Here is a 23,456-nt window from a genome sequence, read left to right as displayed (position 1 = left end):
GAGGGTGCGGGCTGGGCTGGAGAAGGAGAGAAGAGAGGTGAGGTAGGAGGGGGTGAGGTGATGGACAGCCTTGAAGCCCAGGGTGAGGAGTTTCTGCCTGATGCGCAGATTGATTGGTAGCCACCGCTTGGAAAGCCAGATGTGATCTTTCTGATCTCACAGCTGTGGATGAAACCTTTATTATTATTATTAATAATAATAATAATAATAATAATAATAATAATAATAATAATTGTTAAGTATTTACAATGTGCCAAGCACTGTTCTAAGCACTGGGGAAGATACAACATAATCAAGTTGTCCCACGTGGGGCTTAAAATCTTAATCCCCATTTTACAGATAAGGTAACTGAAGAACAGAGAAGTTAAATGACTTGCCCAAAGTCACATAGCTGACAAGAGGTGGAGCTGGGATTAGAACCCATGAGCCCTGACCCCCAAGCCCGTGCTCTTTCCACTGAGCCACGCTGCTTCTCGCAGAACTTCTTCTCGCAGAACTTTAGTTCTGCAGTCCTTTAGTACATCCTGAAACTTGATACCACACTAGCATCATGCATTATAGATCAATCAATCAATCAATAGCATTTATTGGGGGCTTACTGTATGCAGGGCACTGTACTAAGAGCTTGGGAGAGTACATTCCCTGCCCACAATGAGCTTACAATCCCACATTCTGGCTTTCTTGATTCTGTTTTCTACTTCCCTTTTCTACTTCTGTTTTCTACACCTATCAGCACTACATGGGTAGCCATACTGAAAGACAGCATTCGCCTCTGTGTTGCCATTGAAAATCTTCCCAGGTACAAACTTATTGGTCATATAACCCTCAGTTTTGGTGCCGGTCCCAAGTTCTATGTTGACTCTGTGAAGTGAGCGCAATCTTCTTGACACGTTCTCTGCCTCCAGAGATCATCATCACCAAGGGTATTTATTGAGTGCTTACTGTGTGTGGATTTCCATAATAAGCACTTTGGAGAGTACAATGTAATAGAGTCGGTAGGCACATTCCCTGCCCATAAGCACTCAGCAACTTCCTGCTCACTGTTTCAAGGACTTTTAGATGATGTTTGCAACCCGTCTGGCCAGAAGAGCTTCCTGGAAAATCAGAAGCGTATCCTACACAGACTTCCAGGAATCCAAGGAAGAACCTTGCCAGGAGTCACAGGAGGAGCACTGCAGCTTGGAACCCCTCCCCTTCCCAAATCTCGATTTTGGGACATCACGATGCTCTGCTGTCTCAGATATAGAGTACAGTGCTCTGCACATAGTAAGCACTCAATAAATACGATTGATGATAATATAGAGTCCTGTGGGAGGGAGAAGAGAAGGGGAAGTTCTTTGTGGGCAGAGAACATGTCTACCAAATCCATTGTAATGTATGCTCCCAAGTATTTAGTACAGTACTCTGCATACCGTAAGCACTCAATAAATGTCATTACTGATGATGATGATGATATGACTGGATTACTGTGTCAGCCTCCTTTCTGATCTCCCATCTTCCAGTCTCTCCCCACTTCAGTCTATATTTCACTCTGCTGCCCGGATTATCTTTCTACAGAAACGCTCTGGGCACGTCACCCCGTCCTCAAAAATCTCCAGTGGTTGCCTATCAACCTCCGTATCAAACAAAAACTCCTCACTATTGGTTTCAAAGCTCTCCATCACCTTGCCCCCTCCCTCCTGACCTCCCTTCTCTCCTACGTTCATTCATTCAATCGTATTTATTGAGCACTTACTGTGTACAGAGCACTGGCCTAAGCGCTTGGGAAGTACAAGTTGGCAATATATAGAGACGGTCCCTACTCAACAACGGGCTCACGGTCTAGAAGGAGGAGACAAATGACAAAACAAAATATGTAGACAGGTGTCAAAATTCTGCAGCCCAGCCTGCACACTCTGCTCCTCTGTTGCTAACCTTCTCACTGTGCCTCCTTCTCACCTGTCCCGCCGTCGACCCCTGGCCCACATCAATCAATCAGTCAATCAATCGTATTTATTGAGCGCTTACTATGTGCAGAGCACTGTACTAAGCGCTTGGGAAGTACAAATTGGCATCACATAGAGACAGTCCCTACCCAACAGTGGGCTCACAGTCTAAAAGGGGGAGACAGAGAACAGAACCAAACATACCAACAAAATAAAATAAGTAGGATAGAAATGTACAAGTAAAATAAATAAATAGAGTAATAAATATGTACAACCATATATCCATATATACAGGTGCTGTGGGGAAGGGAAGGAGGTAAGACGGGGGGATGGAGAGGGGGACGAGGGGGAGAGGAAAGAAGGGGCTCAGTCTGGGAAGGCCTCCTGGAGGAGGTGAGCTCTCAGCAGGGCCTTGAAGGGAGGAAGAGAGCTAGTTTGGCGGATGGGCAGAGGAAGGGCATTCCAGGCCCGGGGGAGGACGTGGGCCGGGGGTCGATGGCGGGACAGGCGAGAGCGAGGTACAGTGAGGAGACTAGTGGTGGAGGAGCGGAGGGTGTGGGCTGGGCAGTAGAAGGAGAGAAGGGAGGTGAGGTAGGAGGGGGCCAGGGGATGGATGGACAGCCTTGAAGCCCAGGGTGAGGAGTTTCTGCCTGATGCGCAGATTGATCGGTAGCCACTGGAGGTTTTTGAGGAGGGGAGTAATATGCCCAGAGCGTTTCTGGACAAAGATAATCCGGGCAGCAGCATGAAGTATGGATTGAAGTGGAGAGAGACACGAGGATGGGAGATCAGAGAGATCACATCCTACCCCTGTCCTGGAATGCCCTCCCTCCTCAAATCTGCCAAACTAGCACACTTCCCCCCTTCAAAGCCCTACTGAAAGCTTACCTCCTTCAGGGGGCCTTCCCAGACTAAGCCCCGCTTTTCCTCTGCTCCTCCTCCCCTCCCCATCGCTCGGGCTCGCTCCTGCTGCTCTACGCCCCTCCCCACCCGACAGCACTTGTATGAATATATGTACTTATTTATAATTTTATTTATTTTATTAATGATCATCATCAATCGTATTTATTGAACACTTACTGTGTGCAGAGCACTGTACTAAGCACTTGGGAAGTACAAATTGGCAACATATAGAGACAGTCCCTACCCAACAGTGGGCTCACAGTCTAAAAGATCTATACACATTAATGATGTGTATAGATCTATAATTCCATTTGTTTGCATTGATGCTATTGATGCCTGTTCACTTGTTTTGATGTCTGTCTCCCCCCTTCTAGACTGTGAGCCCGTTGTTGGGCAGGGATTGTCTCCATTTGTTGCTGAATTGTACTTTCCAAGTACTTAGTACAGTGCCCTGCACACCGCAAGCACTCATTAAATACAAATGGGTGAATGAATTAATGAATAATGATGATGGGTGGCAGAGTCCTAGATACTTCTGAGATATGTGGTTCTGGTGCTCAGAGCAGGTTCTGCCAGTGCTCCCAATGAAATTTTAGCTTCATAGAATGGGATTTGTGTGGCATCCATGAATTTACAGATGGGTTGGCATCCCTGCCAATGCCTCAATTTGGGCAGGATATTCACACATTTTGGGGTCCCACTTTAGGTCGGGATGGTGGGAGAACTCCTCTTTACAATGAAATGCTCCTGAGCATTTTTCTTGCTTAAATTTGGAAAGGGCAAACCAGCAATTCCATAATTACACTCTACAAGGAGAAGTTAATGAATTCATACCCTTCATGGAGCCACCCAACCCTAAATTGTGGCCATCCACACCCTACTTTCCAGAGGAGATGGCCAAGACCCTAGTTGTCCTGAGCATCGGGGTTCCCAGCCTGGACTGGTGCCAGAAGTAGCAATGGCTCTCCAGCAGTGTCCCTCGGACTGGATAGGATGGAGAGTCTCCTGCGGCTCCACAGGGTACCTGTCCCGTGTTGGCTGCCTGAACTGTTTAGTTTCAGAATTCAAAACCCAGCCAAGTTGAATGAAAACAAAACACCAGAAGGCAGAGGAATCACTGACTAATCCAGCACCTGCCCACATCGAATACAAATTCCACATGACACCCCAGCCAGTCAACGCTTAGTGTTTGGCGGGGAGGGTTAGGGTTAGGGCCTGCTGGATTTCCCTCTGGCTAGGAGAGCCTGGAATGACTGCAGCGTGGCACTTCCAGAAAGCTTTGCCGTATTGAAATGGCAGAGCCATTTCCAAATTCCAGGAGAGGGGAGCTGACCCGAGGAGCTGGATTTTCTGCAGAATTTCCTTATCTGATTCCCTCCACGTTGGCCCATCGCTCACAGCGATTTTGGTAGATACCCAGCTCTGCAAAGCGGTGCTCTATTAATGCAGCAAGGAGGTTGGTTGGTCTTCAGTGAGGAGTTTCTGCCACTAGAAATCCGAGAGGAATGGGCTAGGAAGAAAGTTGGCAGATGGGAACTTCAGGGAGGAAAGGCAGTGAGTCTGTGAGCGGAGGCCGGGCCATCCACAAGCTGGGAAATGGACTAGCAGGGGAGGTAAGCAAAGCCAGGTTGTCCCAGCTGGGTCTCCCACCAATCTTCCAGTCTCAATTCTCCAGGGCTTGTTTTTGGTCTTTATTATTATTATTATTAATAATAATAATAATATTAATGGTATTTGTTAAGCACTTACTATGTGCAAAGCACTGTTCTAAGTGCTGGGGGGATACAAGGTGATCAGGTTGTCCCATGTGGGGTTCACAGTCTTAATCCCTATTTGACAGATGAGGGAACCGAGGCACAGAGAAGTTAAGTGACTTGCCCAAAGTCACCCAGCTGACAAGTGGCAGAGCCGGGATTTGAACCCATGAACTCTGACTCCAAAGCCTGTGCCCTTTCCACTGAGCCACGCTGCTTCTCAATTCACAATAATGAATTGTGGTATTTATAAAACTCTTACTGTGTGGCAAGCACTGCTTTAAGCACTGAGGTGAATACAAGCAAATCAGGTTAGACACAGTCCAAGTCCCACATGAGGCCCACAGCTGCAATCCCCATTTGAAAGATAAGGGAACTGAGGCCCAGAGAAGTGAAATGACTTGCCCATGGTCACAGAGCAGACAAGTGGTGGAGCCGGGATTCCGTCTCCCAGGCCTGTGCTCTATATCCACTAGGTCATATTGCTTCTCTCTCACGACTTCCCTTCCTTTGTCAGTCCCTTCCCCATCTCCCGCTGCTCCTTCACCCTGCTGCCCTCACTACCACCCCACTGTCACTTGAAGAAGTCTTCAGCCTAGTACGGTACATGCAGTGCAACCTGGCAGTGCGTGTTAAACCCGACGATTCAGATCGTCCTGATTATATTAGCCCGGACTGCAGCAGGTTTGTGGGTTGGAAACTTGCTTGCTCCCTAATTTCGTACTCTCTGAATGGATTATCTGTGAAATTTAAACGGATGAGGAGGGAAAACTCCATGGAAGACAAGAACATTTTTATGAGGAGCAGAAGAGTGTTCTTAAGAAAATGTGAATTCAGAAAATAATGGTGAACTATATAATTAATTACTCACTAAAAACAAAAGGTTCGGCAACGGAAAAGAGGAGGTAGTTGCTCACAGCAGTGGTTCATGTAGCAGGAGTGATGTCAAAACCAGCAGCCATCAGCAGAAGATGAGCAAACAAAGCAGTACGACCAGCCTAAGCAGAAAGAATTAGAATTACAATTAAAGGGAAAATATTCAATGGATCAGTCAAATTTCTGTCAAAGGACCTGTCTAGCTCAATGGTGAATTTCAAGGTAGTGAGGGATTCCAGTTATTGATATTAATAGCATGTATATGGAGCATGTATATGGCATATATGTACCATATACATACGGTATATGTATATATACCCTTCCTTGGAGGGGTAAAATGTGTTAAATAAAACACGCTGTGGCTAAAGGGGTGTTTGAGGGTTCCCTCTTCACCGTATTCACCTAAGTAAAAAACCAGTATTGGAAATCCAAAAGTAAAAGACACCAGAGTGTTAAATTCAAAAAGCCACTGTCAGAGGCTGGCAGGTCCTGTCATCAAACCCTCCAAATGCTTTGTTTTGGTTTGAGCTTCGGGATTCCCCTTCTGCTTCACCTCCCCTGATCTCGCAGCAGGCAAGAGAATGAAAATCTGAGGAACTGTGTCAGGGATAGCTGGGTGCCCCTCCTGTATCATTTAATTCCATTCCTTTCTTCTCAAAGACCAAATCTGAGAGAGGGGTAGTCACAGGCAGGGTATTTGGTATTTAGGGAGTATGGACTAGACTGGTCTAGCCTGTGAGCCCTTTATTGGGTAGGGACCATCTCTGTATGTTGTCAACTTGTACTTCCCAAGCTCTTAGTCCAGTGCTTTGCACACAGTAAGCGCTCAGTAAATATGATTGAATGAATGAATGAATGGAAAGAGATGAAAAAGATAATAGATAGGGGAAAGGATCAGGAAAAAACCCATGGCACTGATTGCATTGGCAGAGAAAACTCCTTTCTGGGACTTCGTGGTGAGACAACCAGCTAAGAATCTGTAATTGTGACTGTGATTTTAATATCTGTCTCCCCCTCAAGACTAGACAGTCCTCATGGGCAGGGAACTCTCTACCAACTGTGTTGTATTTCACTCTTCCAAGTATTTAGTACAGAGCTCTGCACACAGTAAACACTCCACGAATAACACTGATTGATTGATTGGTAACATGGGAGGACTGTCTGGAAGGATGGGTGGCTTTTTCAGAACAACTGAACATCAAATCAGAACAGAAATGTACGTATCCATCATTAATTTGCCAATCAACCAATAAATAGTATTTACTGGGCACTTACTGTGTGCAGGATATTGTAATAATAATAATGGCATTTATAAAGCACTGTTCTAAGCGCTGGGGAGGTTACAAGGCGATCAGGTTGTCCCATGGGGGGCTCACAGTCTTAATCCCCATTTTACAGATGAGGTAACTGAGGCACAGAGAAGTTAAGTGACTTGCCCAAAGTCACACAGCTGACAATTGGGGGAGGTGGGATTTGAACCCCTGACCTCTGACTCCAAAGCCCGTGCTCTTTCCACTGAGCCACGCTGCTTCTACTAAGCAGCTAAGCATTTGGGAGAGTGTGATATAGCAGACATAGTCACTGCCTACAATGAGTACAGTCTAGCAGGGGAAATAGATATTAATATAAATAAATAAATTATGGATGTGTACAGAAGTGCTGTGGGGCTTGGAGGGAGGGGTGAATAAAGGGAGCAAGTCAGGGAGATGCGAAAGGAAGTGGAAGAAAAGGAAAAGAGAGCTTAGTCAGGGAAGGCATCTTGGAAGAGATGTGATTTCAATAAGGCTTTGAAACCCCAGGGAGAGTCATTGTCAAATAAGAAGAGGGAGGGCGTCCCAGATCAGAGGCAGGTGGTGAGATAGGTGAGATCAAAGTACAGTTTTATATTAATGTCTGTCTGCTTCTCTAGACTGGAAGCTCATTTTTTTATGGTGTTCGTTAAGTACTTTGTATGTGTCAAGCCCTGTATAAAGCTCCGGAGTAGATACAAGTTAATTACGTTGGACACAATCCCTGTCCCACCTAGGGTTCACAGTGGTGGGTGAGATGCCTCTGTGTCAGGCTGAACAGAGGTCAAGTAATGCTCCTTTGACTTCCCAATCAAAGCTTTAGGACCAAGCAGATCAAACTGCTACCACAGGAATCTAAGCACTTATCCTATCCCACCTTGATTACTTTATCAGCCTCCTTACTGACCTCCCAAGCCTCCTGTCTCTCCCCACTCCAGTCCGTATTTCACTCTGCTGCCCAGGTCATTTTTCCACAAAAATGTTCAGTCTGTTTTCCCCCCGTCTTCAAGAACCTCCAGTGGTTACCCACCCACCTCCACATCACACAGAAATTCCTTACAAATGCTTTTAAAGCATTCAGTCGCCTCACCTCACTGCTCTCCTACTAAAACCCTGCCCGCATACTTCATTTCTCTAATGCCAGTCTACTCACTGTGCCTTAATCTCATCTATCTCACCGCAGACCTCTCATCCATGTCCTGCCTCTGGCCTGGAATGACCTCCCTTTTCATATTTGACAATTACTCTCTCCACCTTCGAAATCTTACTGAAGACACATCTCCTCCATTTTCTCTTCTCCCATTCCATTCTGCATCGCCCTGATTTACTGCCTTTATTCATTCATTCAATCGCATTTATTGAGTGCTTATTGTGTGCAGAGCACTGTACTAAGCGCTTGGGAAGTACAAGTTGGCAACATATAGAGACGGTCCCTACCCAACAGTGGGCTCACAGTCTAGAGCCCTCCCTTCCTCGGCTCAACAACACTTATGTACATAACCATAATTTATATATTTATTTATATTAATCAGCCTCCCCCTCTAGACAGTAAGCCCACTGTGGGCAGGGGATGTGTCTACCAAGTCTGTTATATTGTACTCTCCCAAGTAGTTAGGATAGTGCTCGGCACACAGGAAGCGTTCAGTAAATAAAATTGATTGATTGATTTCTGCCCTCAGGGCTAGCTAAACCTATCCAAAAAACAGTCACCTCTTGTACATGAGATTTGTGAGTCCTTGTTCGATCCCATTTATATCTTCCTTGAAATTAGAATTCCCAACTCTGCCACTATCCAGCCAATCAATCGATTGAAGCAGCAAGGCCTAATGGAAAGAGCACAGGCCTGGGAATCAGGGGACATGGCTTCTAATTCCGGCTTGATCGCATGTTGTTTTTTTTTAATGGTACTTGTTGGCCGTTTACTATGTACCTTGTGTTGTGTTAAGTGATGGGTTAGATACCAACTAATCAGGTTATACACGGTCCACGTCCCACATGGGGATCACAGTAAGAATCCCCATTTTACAGTTGAGGAAACTGAGGCCCAGAGAAGTAAAGTGACTTGTCCAAGGTCACAGAGCGGACAAGTGGAGGAGCCAAGATTGGAACTCAGTGACTTGGGGCTAGTCACTTACCTTGTTTGTCAACTTGTCAACACAGACAGTTACCTCGTCTGTAAAATCAATTAATCATATTTACTGAGTGCTTACTGTGTGCAGAGTATCGCACTAAGAGCTTGGGAGAGTACTCTGTAACAGAGTTGGTAGGCATGCGCCCTGCCCATAATGAGCTTACAGTCTAGTGGGGCAGATAGAAATTAATAGAAATAAATAAATTACAGATATGTACATAAGTGCTGTGGGGTCGAGGGAAGCAGCGTGGCTGGCCTTGGAGTCAGAGGTTAGGGGTTTAAATCCTGGCTCCACCAATTGTCAGCTGGATGACTTTGGGCAAGTCACTTAACTTCTCAGGGCCTCAGTTACCTCATCTGTCAAATGGGGATTAAGGCTGTGAGCCCCCCATGGGACAACCTGATCACCTTGTAACCTCCCCAGCGCTTAGAACAGTGCTTTTCACATAGTAAGTGCTTAACAAATGCCATTAATAATAATAATAAGTGAAGAGGAGAAGGGGAGAAGACAAAATGAGGGCTTAGTCAAGGAAGGCCTCTTGGAGGAGATGTGCCTTCAATAAGGCTTTGAATGGGGGAGAGTAATTGTCTATGGGATATGAAGACATCTCCCCACTACTCAAAAACCTCCAACGGTTACCCGTCCATTTCCACGTCAAACCGTTAGCTTTAAATTGTTCAGTCAGCTGTCTGACCTATCCTCACTCATCTCCCATTACAACCCATCCCACACACTTTGTTCCTTTAACATCAAGCAACCTACTGCACTTGTGTCTTGTGCCTCTCTCGACATCAGCCCCTACTTCACAAAACCCTCCTCCTACCAAAACTCCACCCTTCAAAGCCAGCTTCAAAGCCACCCTAAAATAGTATCTCCTCCAAGAAGCCTTCCCTGACTCATCTTTCACCTCCCCATCCTATTCTCCCTTCTGTATTGCCCATGCACTTATGATGATAAGTGATTGATTGATTGATATCCCTGTAAAATTAGTTTGCAGTTAAATGCTCAGAGTTTCAACCAATGCATTTTACATTTGACAGGTTAATTATATATTTATTTTTCATTCATTTGTAACTATGAATATTGGCCCCAGTAAATACTCTATAATATGCAGTGCTTTTTTAATATGGCATTTTAAAATGGTTTAACCAAGTTGTACTTCCCAAGCGCTTAGTACAGTGCTCTGCACACAGTAAGCACTCAATAAATACGATTGATTGATTGATAATAACTATGGCATTTATTAAGCGCTCAACTACGTGCCAGGCACTGAACTAAGCGCTGGGGTCCGTGTCCCACACGAGGCTCACAGTCTTAATCCCCATATCATAGGTGAGGTAACAGAGACACAGAGAAGTTAAGTGACTTGCTCGAGGTCACACAGCTGACAAGGGTGGAGTTGGGATTAGAAACCTGGTCCTCTGACGCCTCGGCCTGTGCTGCTCTTTTTCTCATTTTTGCTCTGTTTTCCCTTTGAGCCCTTCCTGCCCTCCCCAACGTTTTTAGATCATGATCCCCTTATCGGCTGGGTCCCTGTCGAGTAATATTGTCATATTCTTCTCAGCCCTCAGTGACTGTAATAACCATGGGGCGCAAAACAGTTCCAGTCCCCCATCTCTGTCATCAGCAGTATCCATCGAGCCCCTACTATGGTAGGCAGAGCCCAATTACAGGGTCCTTGAAGAAACAACATATTCCCTGACCTCACCGTGTTTCCAATAAAATGGGTGAGACACGCTCCCGTGAGTAGATGGATATCAATCAATTAATCAGTGGTATTTACTGAGCACTTACTATGTGCAGAGCACTGTATTGAAGCAGCGTGGCCCAGTGGAAAGAGCCCGGGCTTCAGAGTCAGGGGTCATGGGTTCTAATCCCGGCTCCGCCACTTGTCAGCTGTGTGACTTTGGGCCAGTCACTTAACTTCTCTGTGCCTCAGTTCCCTCAGCTGTAAAATAGGGATTAAAACTGTGAGCCCCACGTGGGACAACCTGAGCACCTTGTATCCTCCCCAGCGCTTAAAACAGTGCTTTGCACATAGTAAGTGCTTAAAAAGGTCATTATTATTATTATTATTATTATAATTATTATTATTATTGTTAAGCACATGGGAGAGTACAATGCAACATAAGTACTGTGGGTTGGTGAGGGGCGGGGGGATATACAACAGTTAAAAAGACTGAGAAGAAGTTCCCCTTAGCAATACTGCCCTGCCCCCTGCCCCTCCCCACAGTACTTGTGTATATTTGTACATATTTATTACTCTATTTTATTAATGATGTGTATATATCTATAATTCTATTTATTTTGATTGATTCATTCATTCAACTGTATTTATTGAGCGCTTACTGTGTGCAGAGCACTGTACTAAGCACTTGGGAAGTACAAATCGGCAATCTATAGAGACGGTCCCTACCCAACAACGGGCTCACCATCTAGAAGAGGGAGACAGATCACAAAACAGAACTAGTAGACAGGTGTCCATACCATCAGAATAAATAGAATTATAGCTCTGTACACATCATTAATAAAATAGAGTAATAAATATGTACAAATATACACAAGTGCTGTGGGGAGGAGAAGGAGGTAGGGCAGAGGGAGGGGGGAGGGGAGGAGGAGCAGAGGAAAAGAGGTGGCTCAGTCAGGGAAGGCCTCCTGGAGGAGGCAAGCTCTCAGTAGGGCTTTGAAGGGAGGAAGAGAGCTAGCTTGGCGGGTGTGCGGAGGGAGGGCATTCCAGGCCAGGGGGAGGACGTGGGCCGGGGGTCGACGGCGGGACAGGCGAGAACGAGGTACGGTGAGGAGATTAGCGGCAGAGGAGCAGAGGGTGCGGGGTGGGCTGCAGAAGGAGAGAAGGGAGGTGAGGTAGGAGGGGGCGAGGTGATGGACAGCCTTGAAGCCCAGGGTGAGGAGTTTCTGCCTGATGCGCAGATTGATTGGTAGCCACTGGAGATTTTTGAGGAGGGGAGTAACATGCCCAGAGTGTTTCTGTACAAACATCATCCGGGCAGCAGAGTGAAGTATTGAGTGAAAAGGGGAGAGACAGGAGGATGGGAGATCAGAAAGGAGGCTGATGCAGTAATCCAGTCAGGATAAGATGAGAGATTGAACCAGCAAGGGAGCGGTTTGGATGGAGAGGAAAGAGTGGATCTTGGCAATGTTGCGGAGGTGAGACCGGCAGGTTTTGGGGACGGATTGGATGTGAGGGGTGAACGAGAGAGCGGAGTCGAGGATGACACCAAGGTTTCGGGCTTGTGAGACGGAAAGGATGGTAGTGCTATCTACCGTGACGGGAAAGTCAAGGAGACGACAGGGTTTGGGAGGGAAGATAAGGAGCTCAGTCTTGGACATGGTGAGTTTTAGAAGGTGGGCAGACATCCAGATGGAGATGTCCTGAAGGCAGGAGGAGATACGAGCCTGAAGGGAGGTAGAGAGAATAGGGGTAGAGATGTAGATTTGGGTGTCATCAGCATAGAGATGATAGTTGAAGTCGTGGGAGTGAATCAGTTCACCAAGGGAGTGAGTATAGATTGACACCTGTCTACTTGTTCTGTTTTACTGTCTGTCTCCCCCTTCTAAATTGTGAGCCTGTTGTTGGGTAGGGACTGTCTCTGTATGTTGCTGAATTGTACTTTCCAAGCGCTTAGTACAGTGCTCTTTACACAGTAAGCGCTCAATAAATACAATTGAATGAATGAATCCAAGTAAATCATGTTGGACACAGTCCATCCCATGTGGGGCCCACAATCTCAGTCCCCATTCTACAGATGGGGTAACTGAGGCCCAGAGAAGTGAAGTGATTTGCCCAAGGCCACACAGCAGACAAGAACCCATGACCTTTTGACTCCCATGCCTGTGCTGTACCCACTATGCCATGCTGCTTCTCACCTCCTAACATCCAAGAGAAGCAGCGTGACTCAATGGAAAGAGCACAGGCTTTGGAGTCAGAGGTCATGGGTTCAAATCCCACCTCTGCCACTTGTCAGCTGTGTGACTTTGGGCAGGTCACTTCACTTCTCTGGGCCTCAATTCCCTCACCTGTAAAATGGGGATTAAGACTGTGAGCCCCACATGGGACAACCTGATCACCTTGTAACCACCTCAGCGCTTAGAACAGTGTTTTGCACATAATAAGTGCTTAATAAATGCCATCATTATTATTATCTGGATATTCACTCCATTCTTATGCCCAGAGCTCTTTACATATCTTTACACTTTGTTGCTTCCCATATCTGTAATTTATTTTACTGTCTGAAAATAAATTGTCCCCAACTAGATTGTAAGCCTCTTATAGGCCGGAATTGTGACTACCAGCTGCAACGTACTCTCCCAAGTGCTTAATACAGTGCTCTGCATGTGGTAAGCACCTCAATAAGTACCACTGATTGATTGTTGAGCCCAGAGCCCGGGCTTTGGAGTCAGAGATCATGGGTTCAAATCCCGGCTCTGCAAATTATCAGCTGTGTGACTTTGGGCAAGTCACTTCACTTCTCTGGGCCTCAGTTACCTCATCTGTAAAATGGGGATTAAGACTGTGAGCCCCCCGGGGGACAACCTGATCACCTTGTAACCTCCCCAGCACTTAGAACAGTGCGTTGCACATAGTAAGTGCTTAATAAACCCCATCATTATTATTATCATTATTATTGTTGCAGAGCTTTGCACTAAGTGCTTGGAAGAGTGTGATACGGTAGTTAAATCATCATGATCATCATCAATCGTATTTATTGAGCGCTTACTATGTGCAGAGCACTGTACTAAGCGCTTGGGAAGTACAAATTGGCAACATATAGAGACAGTCCCTACCCAACAGTGGGCTCACAGTCTAAAAATCTTGTTAAATCTCATCCCAATCCTCAAGGAGCTTAAACCTTTGACAGAAATCGACACAAATTGCCGATCATCATCATCAATCGTGTTTATTGAGCGCTTACTATGTGCAGAGCACTGTACTAAGCGCTTGAGAAGTACAAATTGGCAACATATAGAGACAGTCCCTACCCAACAGTGGGCTCACAGTCTAAAAATCTTAAGTTAAATCTTATCCCAATCCTCAAGGAGGTTAAACCTTTGACAGAAATCGACACAAATTGCTGATGTAGGAAGCAACAGAAGTTCTGGCTGGTGAAGATGAATCTAGGCCAAATAGCAGGGAAAGTGTGAGGGAGCTGAGTAGATGTGGAGCTTTTAGACTGTGAGCCCACTGTTGGGTAGGGACTGTCTCTATATGTTGCCAACTTGTCCTTCCCAAGCGCTTAGTACAGTGCTCTGCACACAGTAAGTGCTCAATAAATACGATTGATTGATTGAAAGGTTCTTAGAGCCCCTAATTGAATTCTGTGGTTGATAGGAGCATTCTCTTTTAGGGGCATTTTATGTAGAAGACAGAATGCTAGGCGAGGCTGGTAATGGACTTGAAGTCCCTGCAATAAATACGGCCTCTGCAGCTGGTAGCAGATTAATCAGACACTCCACGATCCCAATTAGAAAACTTAAGCACTGCACTTAATAATGATAATAATAATCATAATGATGGTATTTGTTAAGCGCTTACTATGGGCAAAGCACTGTTCTAAGTGTTGGGGGGATACAAGCTGATCAGGTTGTCCCACGTGGGGCTCACAGTCTTAATCCCCATTTTACAGATGGGGGAACTGAGGCACAGAGAAGGTAAGTGACTTGCCCAAAGTCACACAGCTGACAAGTGGCGGAGCCGGGATTTGAACCCATGACCTCTGACTTCCAAAGCCCGTACTCTTTCCACTGAGCCACGTTGCATGGTTTCTCATGATCTCATCTCCTCTGAGTGACTTGGCAAATAAAAACTCTGCAACATGAGTGCTTCAGGCCCTACTCGTATGAGAAGAGAAGCAGCGTGTCCTAGTGGATAGAGCACGGGCCCGGGAGTTAGAGGACCTGGATACTAAGCCCAGTTCTGTCTTTTGCCTGCTGCGTGACTTCAGACACATCACTTTTAATTTCTCTGGGCCTCAGTTACCTCATCTGTAAAATGGGGAGTAAGACTGCGAGCCCCAGGTGGGACAGCGACTGTGTCCGACCTACCCCAGGGCTAAGTACGGTGCCTAACACATAGTGAGTGGTTAATAAGGACCATTAGAAAAAAGGCAATGTGTTGGAAGGAGAGCTATCTCGTTCACAATGAAGTTCAATTTCTGTTTTTTAGCCCATTTAATTTTATGAGGCCTTCTTGCAGTCCATTCCAACCTCCATGACCTTTCACCACCCAGAAGAGCCAAGTGTCGCCTATGGTCTTGAAGATTTCATTGCACACTACCTCTTCCTCACTGCACATGCTAATAGTAGTTTCAGAAAGACTGTTAAGTAAAACTGGTCGATGGATCAATCAATTGTATTTATTGAGAGCTTGCTATGTGCAGAGCACTGTACTAAGCGCTTGGGAAAGTACAACTCAACAAAAAACAGACACATTCTGTTCAGAAAACTTACTTTATTATATCCGAGGGGTCCCTTCCAGCCATATGCCTACTGACCTCAGCAGTGTAGGGTGACCTGCTTTCCCTCTACAGAAACCATATTTTCTTTCCTTCAACAAAATATAACGCTCATTAAAAGGCAGCTATGAAAGTGCTACTATATACATCAAGTCCTTTAATTTTCCCATAACGGCCCCTATACACAGTCTTTCCTTCAGAAGGAAACCCTGAGCTGGAATCAGAGGTGGGCTTGGCATCACCATGGCTTGTCGTGGACATCAGTCCAGCGCCCACTGAATCTTGAAGGCCCCACCTCCAAATTTTTGGACATTGAGTTAATTTGGAAGCAATAAGTAATGATAATAATAATAATGGCATTTGTTAAGCACTTACTTCTGTGCCAAGCAGTGTTCTAAACACTGGGGTGTATACAAGGTAATCAGGTTGTCTCACGTGGGGTTCACAGTCTTAATCCCCATTTTACACATGAGGTAACTGAAGCACAGAGAAGTAAAGTGACTTGCCCAAAGTCACACAGCTGACAAATGTTGGATCTGGGATTAGAACCCACAACCTCTAACTCTCAAGCCTGAGCTCTTTCCGGTAAGCCACACTGCTTCTCCATCCATGATTGCCATCCATGAATGAATCCTTCATTGCTATGGATGCTGGCAGGTGCGGGGAAGGGATGATTGCCTTGCCTGATCCAGTGTGATGTACATATCTGTGTATATCTGTAATCTACTTATAATAATAATAATAATGGTATTTGTTAAGCAATTACTATGTGCCAGGCACTGTTCTAAGTACTGGGAAAGACACAAGGTTATCAAGGTGTCCTTATTTATATTAATGCCTGTCTCCCCCTCTAGACTGTGAGCTCGTTGTGGGCAGGAATGTGTCTGTTGTTATATTGTACTCTCCCAAGCTCTTAGTACAGTGCTTTGTACACAATAAGCACTAAATTAATACAATTGAATGAATGAGAGTAATCTAGGAGTCTTTCTGGATTGGCTTTAGGCCAGAAGACCCTAGAAGGCAGGGTCAGTTTGCCCAAGTAGACCAATGCTTGCGATGGACTTGGTAGACTTACTGGGTGCTGAGTCCTGTACTAAGCACCCTTTCTCAAGTGCAGAGTACAGAACTCTGCAAAAAGTAAGCATTCAATAAATACCAATGGTTGATTAATTGATCCTCTATACCTTCCGCATCACCCTGACTTGCTCCCTTTGTTCACCAGTCCCGCACCCAGCTCCACAGCACATATATTCATAGCCGTAATTTGTTTATTTATATGATGGTGATGATGATGATGGTATTTGTTAAGCGCTTACTATGTGCCAAGCACTGTTCTAAGTGCTGAATTAATGCCTATATCCCCCTCTAGACTGTAAGCTTGTTTTGGGCAGGTAACATGTTTGTTATATTGTTGTTTGTACTCTCCCAAGTGCTTAGTACAGTGTCCTGCACACAGTGAGCCCTCAATAAATATGATTGATTGATTATTTATCCACATAGCCATCTTTCTGTCCTCTGGTTCTTCCTTTCAATCAATCAAGCAAGCGTATTTATTGAGCGCTTACTGTGCGCAGAGCACTCTATTAAACGCCTGGGAGAGTACACCATAACAGACACGGTAGATGCATTCCTTGCCCACAAGGAGCTTATTGGAAATTACTTTGTGTCTGTCTCCCCTGTTAATCCTCTAGCTCCTTGAGGGCAGGAATGGTGGCTTAGTGGAAAGAGCACAGGCTTGGGAGGCAGAGGTTGTGGGTTCTAATTCTGGCTCTGCCATTCGTCAGCTGTGTGACTTCGGGCGAGTTGCTTAGCTTCTCTGTGCCTGTTACCTCATCTGTAAAATGGGAATTTAGACTGTGAGCGCCACGTGGGACAGTCTGCTTACTGTGTATCTATCCCAGTGCTTAGAACAGTGCTTGACATATAGTAAGCCCTTAACAAATGCCATTATTATTATTATTATTATTCTCTCTTCTCTCTCTATTGTACTGTCCCAAGTTCTTAGTAGACTGGAGGGTCTCAATAAATATCACTGATTGATGGTCCAACTTCAATCCATCAATCAGTGGCATTTATTGAGCATTTACTGTGTACAGAGCCCTGTACTGAGCACTTGGAAGAATACAACAGAGTTGCCAGACACGTTCCCTGCCCGCAACGTCACACTTGCCCAAAGTCACACAGCTGACAATTGGCACGATTGGCAGAGTCAGGATTTGAGCCCATGACGTCTGACTCCAAAGCCCAGGCTCTTTCCACCGAGCCATGCATGAGACCTAATTGAGGTGCTTTTTAAAGTGTGGAAATAAAGAGCTTACAGTCTTCTAAGTCATGAGATTTCAATTTTACTGCATGAACAAGAGCGTTCTGAAAACCCCCTGGCTAGTTACCATTCATATGGCAACCGCGAAATTATGACATTCTCAGAAGGAGATGATGTCACAGAAGGCCCCGTGTGCCGAACCATGTGCCTCTCCTTTCTTTTTAGAAGAAACAGCTGAGAAGAGCTTAGCAAATTTTTTTTCCTCCTGGGTGCTATGTAACAAATGCGCTCGCAGACCAGTAAGGGGTGACCAAAATGACTGCGCTGACTTGTCTCTTAGACAACATCAAAAGGGAAATTAGGGAGGTGGACCGAGGGCTGAGACATTTGCGATGTCTAGAAGAGATCAACGCGCGTTGCCTGTGCAGTTTATACCTGCACCCTTTCTGCACTTGTAGAATCCACCCATTTCCCTTCTGCCTGTGTGGTACCCGCCGATACTCGCACCTCTGCTGCCTGTGTGATCTATATCCATACTGCTTGTGTGACAGACATCACTACTGTCCATTGCGACCATCACTCAGAAGACTGGAGAGGAAAGCCTTTCGAATCCTACAGGAGGAAAAGAGAGAACTGGCTAAGTAAAGGAACCGATAGTACTGGATATTTATATTCACTCGATCGTATTTATTAAGCACTTACTGTGTGCAGAGCGCTGTACTAAGCACTTGGGAAACTACAATACAATGAGAAAAGAGAAGGCTTGGCTCAGTGGAAAGATAGCAGGCTTGGGAGTCAGAGGTCATGGGTTCGAATCCCAGCTCAGCCACTTGTCAGCTGTGTGACCTTGGGCAAGCCACTTAACTTCTCTGTGCCTCAGTTACCTCATCTGTAAAATGGGGATTAAGACTGTGAGCCCCACATGGGACAACGTGATCACCTTGCATCCCCACCAGCGCTTAGAACAGTGCTTCACACATAGTAAGCGCTTAACAAATACCAGCATCATTATTATTATCATAAAAGGTGATAATATTAGCCTTGTAGGTTGGATTAAGGAAAGATATTTGACAAAGGAATCTCGATCAGTGAGGAAATAAGATAATGACAATACCAGATGCAGGGAAGGTAGTGCAGAACAGTAAATGATTTATAAATGGGAACTAAGAGTCTCAAAACCATCTACAGAAAAGTGTTATATGAGTACTTAAATCGTAATCAACTAATGATATTTACCGAGTGCTTACTCCATACAGAGGACTATATTAAGTGCTCAGGATGTATCAATCCATCATTCAATCCACAGTATTTATTGAGCTCTTACTGTTTGCAGAACACTGTACTAAGTAATAATAATAATAATGGCATTTATTAAGCACCTACTATGTGCAAAGCACTGCTCTAAGCGCTGGGGAGGTTACAAGGTGATCAGGTTGTCCCACGTGGGGCTCACAGTCTTAATCCCCATGTTACAGATGAGGTAACTGAGGCCCAGAGAAGTTAAGTGACTTGTCCAAAGTCACACAGCTGACAACTGGTGGAGCCGGCATTTGAACCCATGACCTCTGACTCCAAAGCCCGGGCTCTTTCCACTGAGCCACGCTGCTTGGGAGGGTACAATACAACAGAGTTGATAGATGCTATCCCTGCTTTCAAGGAATTTACAATCTAGGAGGGGAGACAGAGACTGAAATAAATTACAGGTGGCTGGGACATAATAGAAGAAAATCATTTGTACATGACTGTGGTGGGTGTGCAGTAACGAAGTGTTTAGAGGGGTATAACTTGTTTAACTTGTATCTTCCCCAGCGCTTAGTACATGCCTCGAACATAGCAATCACTTAGCAAATACCATTTAATTTAAAAGAAAAACTGTGGTGGGCCCAGATACTATTAGTCTTTGCTACTCATGGGCTGGCTCCTAAATATCCCTCTTTTCAGCATTGTCTAGTATTATTAATAATAATAATAATATATATATATACCTGTATATATGTATACCTGCATATATGTATAGATGTTTGTACATATTTATTACTCTATTTATTTATTTTACTTGTACATATTTATTCTATTTATTTTATTCTGTTAACATGTTTTGTTTTGTTCTCTGTCTCCCCCTTCTAGACTGTGAGCCCACTGTTGGGTAGGGTCCGTCTCTGTATGTTGCCAACTTGTACTTCCCAAGCGCTTAGCACAGTGCTCTGTGCACAGTAAGCGCTCAATAAATACGATTGAATGAATGAATAAGACTTCAGTTGGTGCATGACGCGGAAGGGAGGGGGAAAAGGATGCGGAGGTAAGAGGTTAGTGAGGGAAGGCTGCCTCGAGGAGATGCAATTTTAGTAGGGCTTAGAATCAATCAATCATATTTATTGAGCACTTACTGTGTGCAGAGCACTGGACTAAGCGCTTGGGAAGTACAAGTTGGCAACATATGGAGACAGTCCCAACCCAACAGTGGGCTCACAGTCTAGAAGATGATGGGGAGGACATTAGTAGGTCAGATCTGAAGGGGGAGGGAGTTCCAGATGAGTGGGAGGGGGTGAGCAAGGGATCAAAGGCAAGGAAAGATGGAAGCAAGGAGAAAGAGTAAGTAGGTTCAGTAGAGGAGCACAATTTCTAATGTAAAAAAAACTGACAGAGGAAGAGGCCACCTCTGCCCTCTAACACGAATCTACTTACTGTGCCTACTTATGAGTGTGTTTGCCCAGGGGGCCAGAGGGCCACGGTGGCTAATCCCAGCTCCACCACATGTCTGCTGTGCTACCTTGGGCAAGTCACTTCAGCGCTTAATAAATATGATTGATTGACTGATTGATTGATTCACTTCTTTATGTCTTAGGCACCTCATCCATCAAATGGGGATTGAGACTGTGAGCCCCAGGTGGGACAGGGACTGCATACAACCTCATTTGCGTGTGTCTACCCCAGAGGTTAGAACAATGCCTGGCACATAGTAAGCGCTGAACAAATGCCGTAATGATTATTATTATTGTTGGTGGCAAGAGGGTTTGGGGGAGGTAAAGGGAAGGGCTGCTAGCTCCTCCACCTCACAATCACAGATGAGGGACTTTTTCTTATTCCAGAGTTGAGTCCTAACCAGTTCTTGCTCACTAGCAACACTGCTTATAGCTTGGATTTGCTGAAAGGGTTAGAAATAAATGAAAATGAACTAGACTGTTGGTATCCATTCAGGCTCATAGCCAAGACTTTTTCTTAGATATTAGAATGTTCAAATTTTGAAGACAATAGAGCAAATGGGAATACCTTTTCTACCTCCTACTTAAACTGTGAGCCCCTTGTGGGACAGGGACTGTGATCGGCCCGTATTTGACCAGTACAGTGCCTGACACAAAGTAAGCACTTAATACCATCATCATCATTAACTACCCTGGGGCTTAGAACAGTGTGTGACACGTAGTAAGCACTTAATAAGTACCATTAAAAAAAGCCCAATTTCTGAAAATTTAGAAATCTTTGAAATTGACAGTCAACCATAATAATAGGTTAAAGCAAAATAAGTTCCTGTTGGTGGTTTGAGGATGCATCGTTCTTCTAATCGAAAAATACAAAAGGGGATTTCCATAAAGCTAAATCTCATTTCTGGAGGTCTAAATCTCTTAGACTTTCGGCACCTCTTAGGAGCTGAAAGTAAAATGAACAAAGTGCTTCGTAGTCTGTCTGTTCTTTATCTTTAAATTGAGGTGTTTCTTTGCATACTGTATTCTCATTTCCATCAACTAATGGTATTTACTGGCGCTTACTGTGTTCAGAGCACTGAACTAAGCTCTTGGGAGAGTTCAATATATGTTGGCAGTATCCTCGACATCTTACTCATTCAACTCAAATATTCAATCTGCCACCAAATCCTGTTCGTTCAACCTTCACAACATTGCTCAAATCCACCCTTTCCTCTCCATTCAAACTGCTACTATATTGACCCAGGCACTTTTTTTCATGGCATTTGTGAAGCACTTACTATGTGCCAAGCACTGGACTAAGCACTGGGGTAGATACAAGCTAGTCAGGTTGGATACAGTCCACATCCCACATGGGGTCACAGTCTTAATTCCCATTTTGTAGATGAGGTAACTGAGACACAGAAAACCTAAGTGACTTGTCCAATGTCACGCAGCTAACAAGTGGTGGAGCCAGGACTAGAACCCAGATCCTTCTAATCCCAGACCCCTGCTCAACCCACTAGTCAATGCCGGTTCCTTTCCTCTCCTCTCCTACCTTGACGAATGCATTAGCCTTCTTGCTGATTACCTTGCCTCCTGTTTCTCGCAACTCTAGTCCATACTTCACTCATTTTTCTTAAAAAACACTCAGTCTATGTTTCACCTCTCCCCAAGAACCACCGGTGGTTTCCCACCCGGCTCCACGTCAAACAGAAACTCCTTACCATCAATTTTAAATCACTCAATCACCTTGCCTCCTCCTATATGACCTTGAAGAATCCTTACTACAACCCAAACTGCTCACTGAATTCCTCTATCAACCTACTCTCTGGGCCACAATCTCATTTATATTGCCACCCACATCCTGCCTCTGGCCTGAAACTCCCTCCTGCTTCATATCTGACAGAAGATCACTCTCCCACCCTCAAAGTCTTATTAAAATCACATCTCCTCCAATAAGCCCTCATTTTCCCTATCAGCCCTCACCCTTCTGAAATGCCCTTGAACTTGGATTTGTATCTTATTCACCCCACCCTCCAGCCCACAGCACGCACTTACATATCCGTAATTTAAGGTCTGTCTCCCCCTCTTAGACTGTAAGCTCCCTGTGGGCAGGGAACGTGTCTACCACTCTGTAATATTATACTCTCCCAAGACTTACTACAGTGCTTGCACACACTAAGTGCTCAATAAATATAATTGATGAAGTAAGCAGACACACTCCCTTCAAGATGCTAACAGCCCATCACACTTACGCTGACATTTAGCATAAAAGTGTTATTGGTTCATCTGAATTCTCATTTTCTACTTTTAATTGCAGGCTGAGAAGACGAACAAATAGGTTGCTGGTAGGAGACTACGACAGGAGTAGCGTTTTAGCATCGGTGGATATGTGTGAATTCGAACCGGATCAAGTGAAAGTCAAAGTGAAAGACGGAAAGGTGTCAGTGACGGCAGAACGGGAGAACACATACGAGTGTCTTGGATCAAAGAACTACAGCTACTTAAGCATCTGCAAGGAGTTCAACTTGCCTCCAGGAGTGGATGAGAAGGATGTGATCTATTCTTTCGGAACTGATAATGTAGTGAAGATAGAAACACTATGTGAGCCTCCAGGATATTCTAAAAGGAAGATGTTATTGTAAGGACATACAGACAGTAGGACATACAGACAATCGGCTGGTTTACAGTAGTGTTTATTACAAGGTAATACTCTCAAGGAGAGTGTTCTAATGATGGTGCCTATCGCCAGTGTTTAGGCCGCTCTTCCAATGTTTTCTCTCCTCAGTTTTGGAGATATATAGAGTCAATAGGCTATATATAAAGGATAACTGCAAAACTGCTGGTGTGTGCATTTTTGTGTGTGTTCGTGTGTGTCAAAGTTTTTTGGATCGCTCGGCTGGAGGGGGGTACTGCATTTTCAGTGAGCCGGAAAAGGACATGGGAAATATTTATTACTATTAATAATTGTGATATTTCTTAAGTGCTTACTATAATAATAATAATGGTATTTGCTAAGTGCTTACTATATGCCAAGCAAGGTAGCAGGTAAGGTCATCAGGTCCCACAAGGAGGGAGAGAGAACAGATAGTGACTTCCAGTTTCGCAGATGAGGGAACTAAGGCACAGAGAAGTTATATGACTTGTCCAAGGTCACACA

The 23,456-nt window shown here is 44.9% G+C and overlaps 1 protein-coding gene across 1 annotated transcript; it reads left to right on the top strand.

Moving 5' to 3' along the window:
• The first annotated feature begins 17,816 nt into the window (after nucleotides 1-17,816).
• ODF1 (outer dense fiber of sperm tails 1) lies at nucleotides 17,817-22,953 on the top strand. Its single transcript, XM_038745871.1, has 2 exons — nucleotides 17,817-18,253; nucleotides 22,617-22,953. The coding sequence occupies exons 1-2, from the start codon at nucleotides 17,928-17,930 to the stop codon at nucleotides 22,939-22,941; spliced, it is 651 nt and encodes a 216-aa protein (XP_038601799.1). The 5' UTR covers nucleotides 17,817-17,927; the 3' UTR covers nucleotides 22,942-22,953.
• Nucleotides 22,954-23,456: the final 503 nt, after the last annotated feature.

This window comes from Tachyglossus aculeatus, chromosome 4 (genome assembly GCF_015852505.1).
Source record: "Tachyglossus aculeatus isolate mTacAcu1 chromosome 4, mTacAcu1.pri, whole genome shotgun sequence".
Taxonomy (NCBI): Eukaryota; Metazoa; Chordata; class Mammalia; order Monotremata; family Tachyglossidae; genus Tachyglossus; species Tachyglossus aculeatus.
The sequence above is the reverse complement of the archived record's forward strand: the minus strand, read 5'-3'. Positions and strand labels throughout refer to the sequence as shown.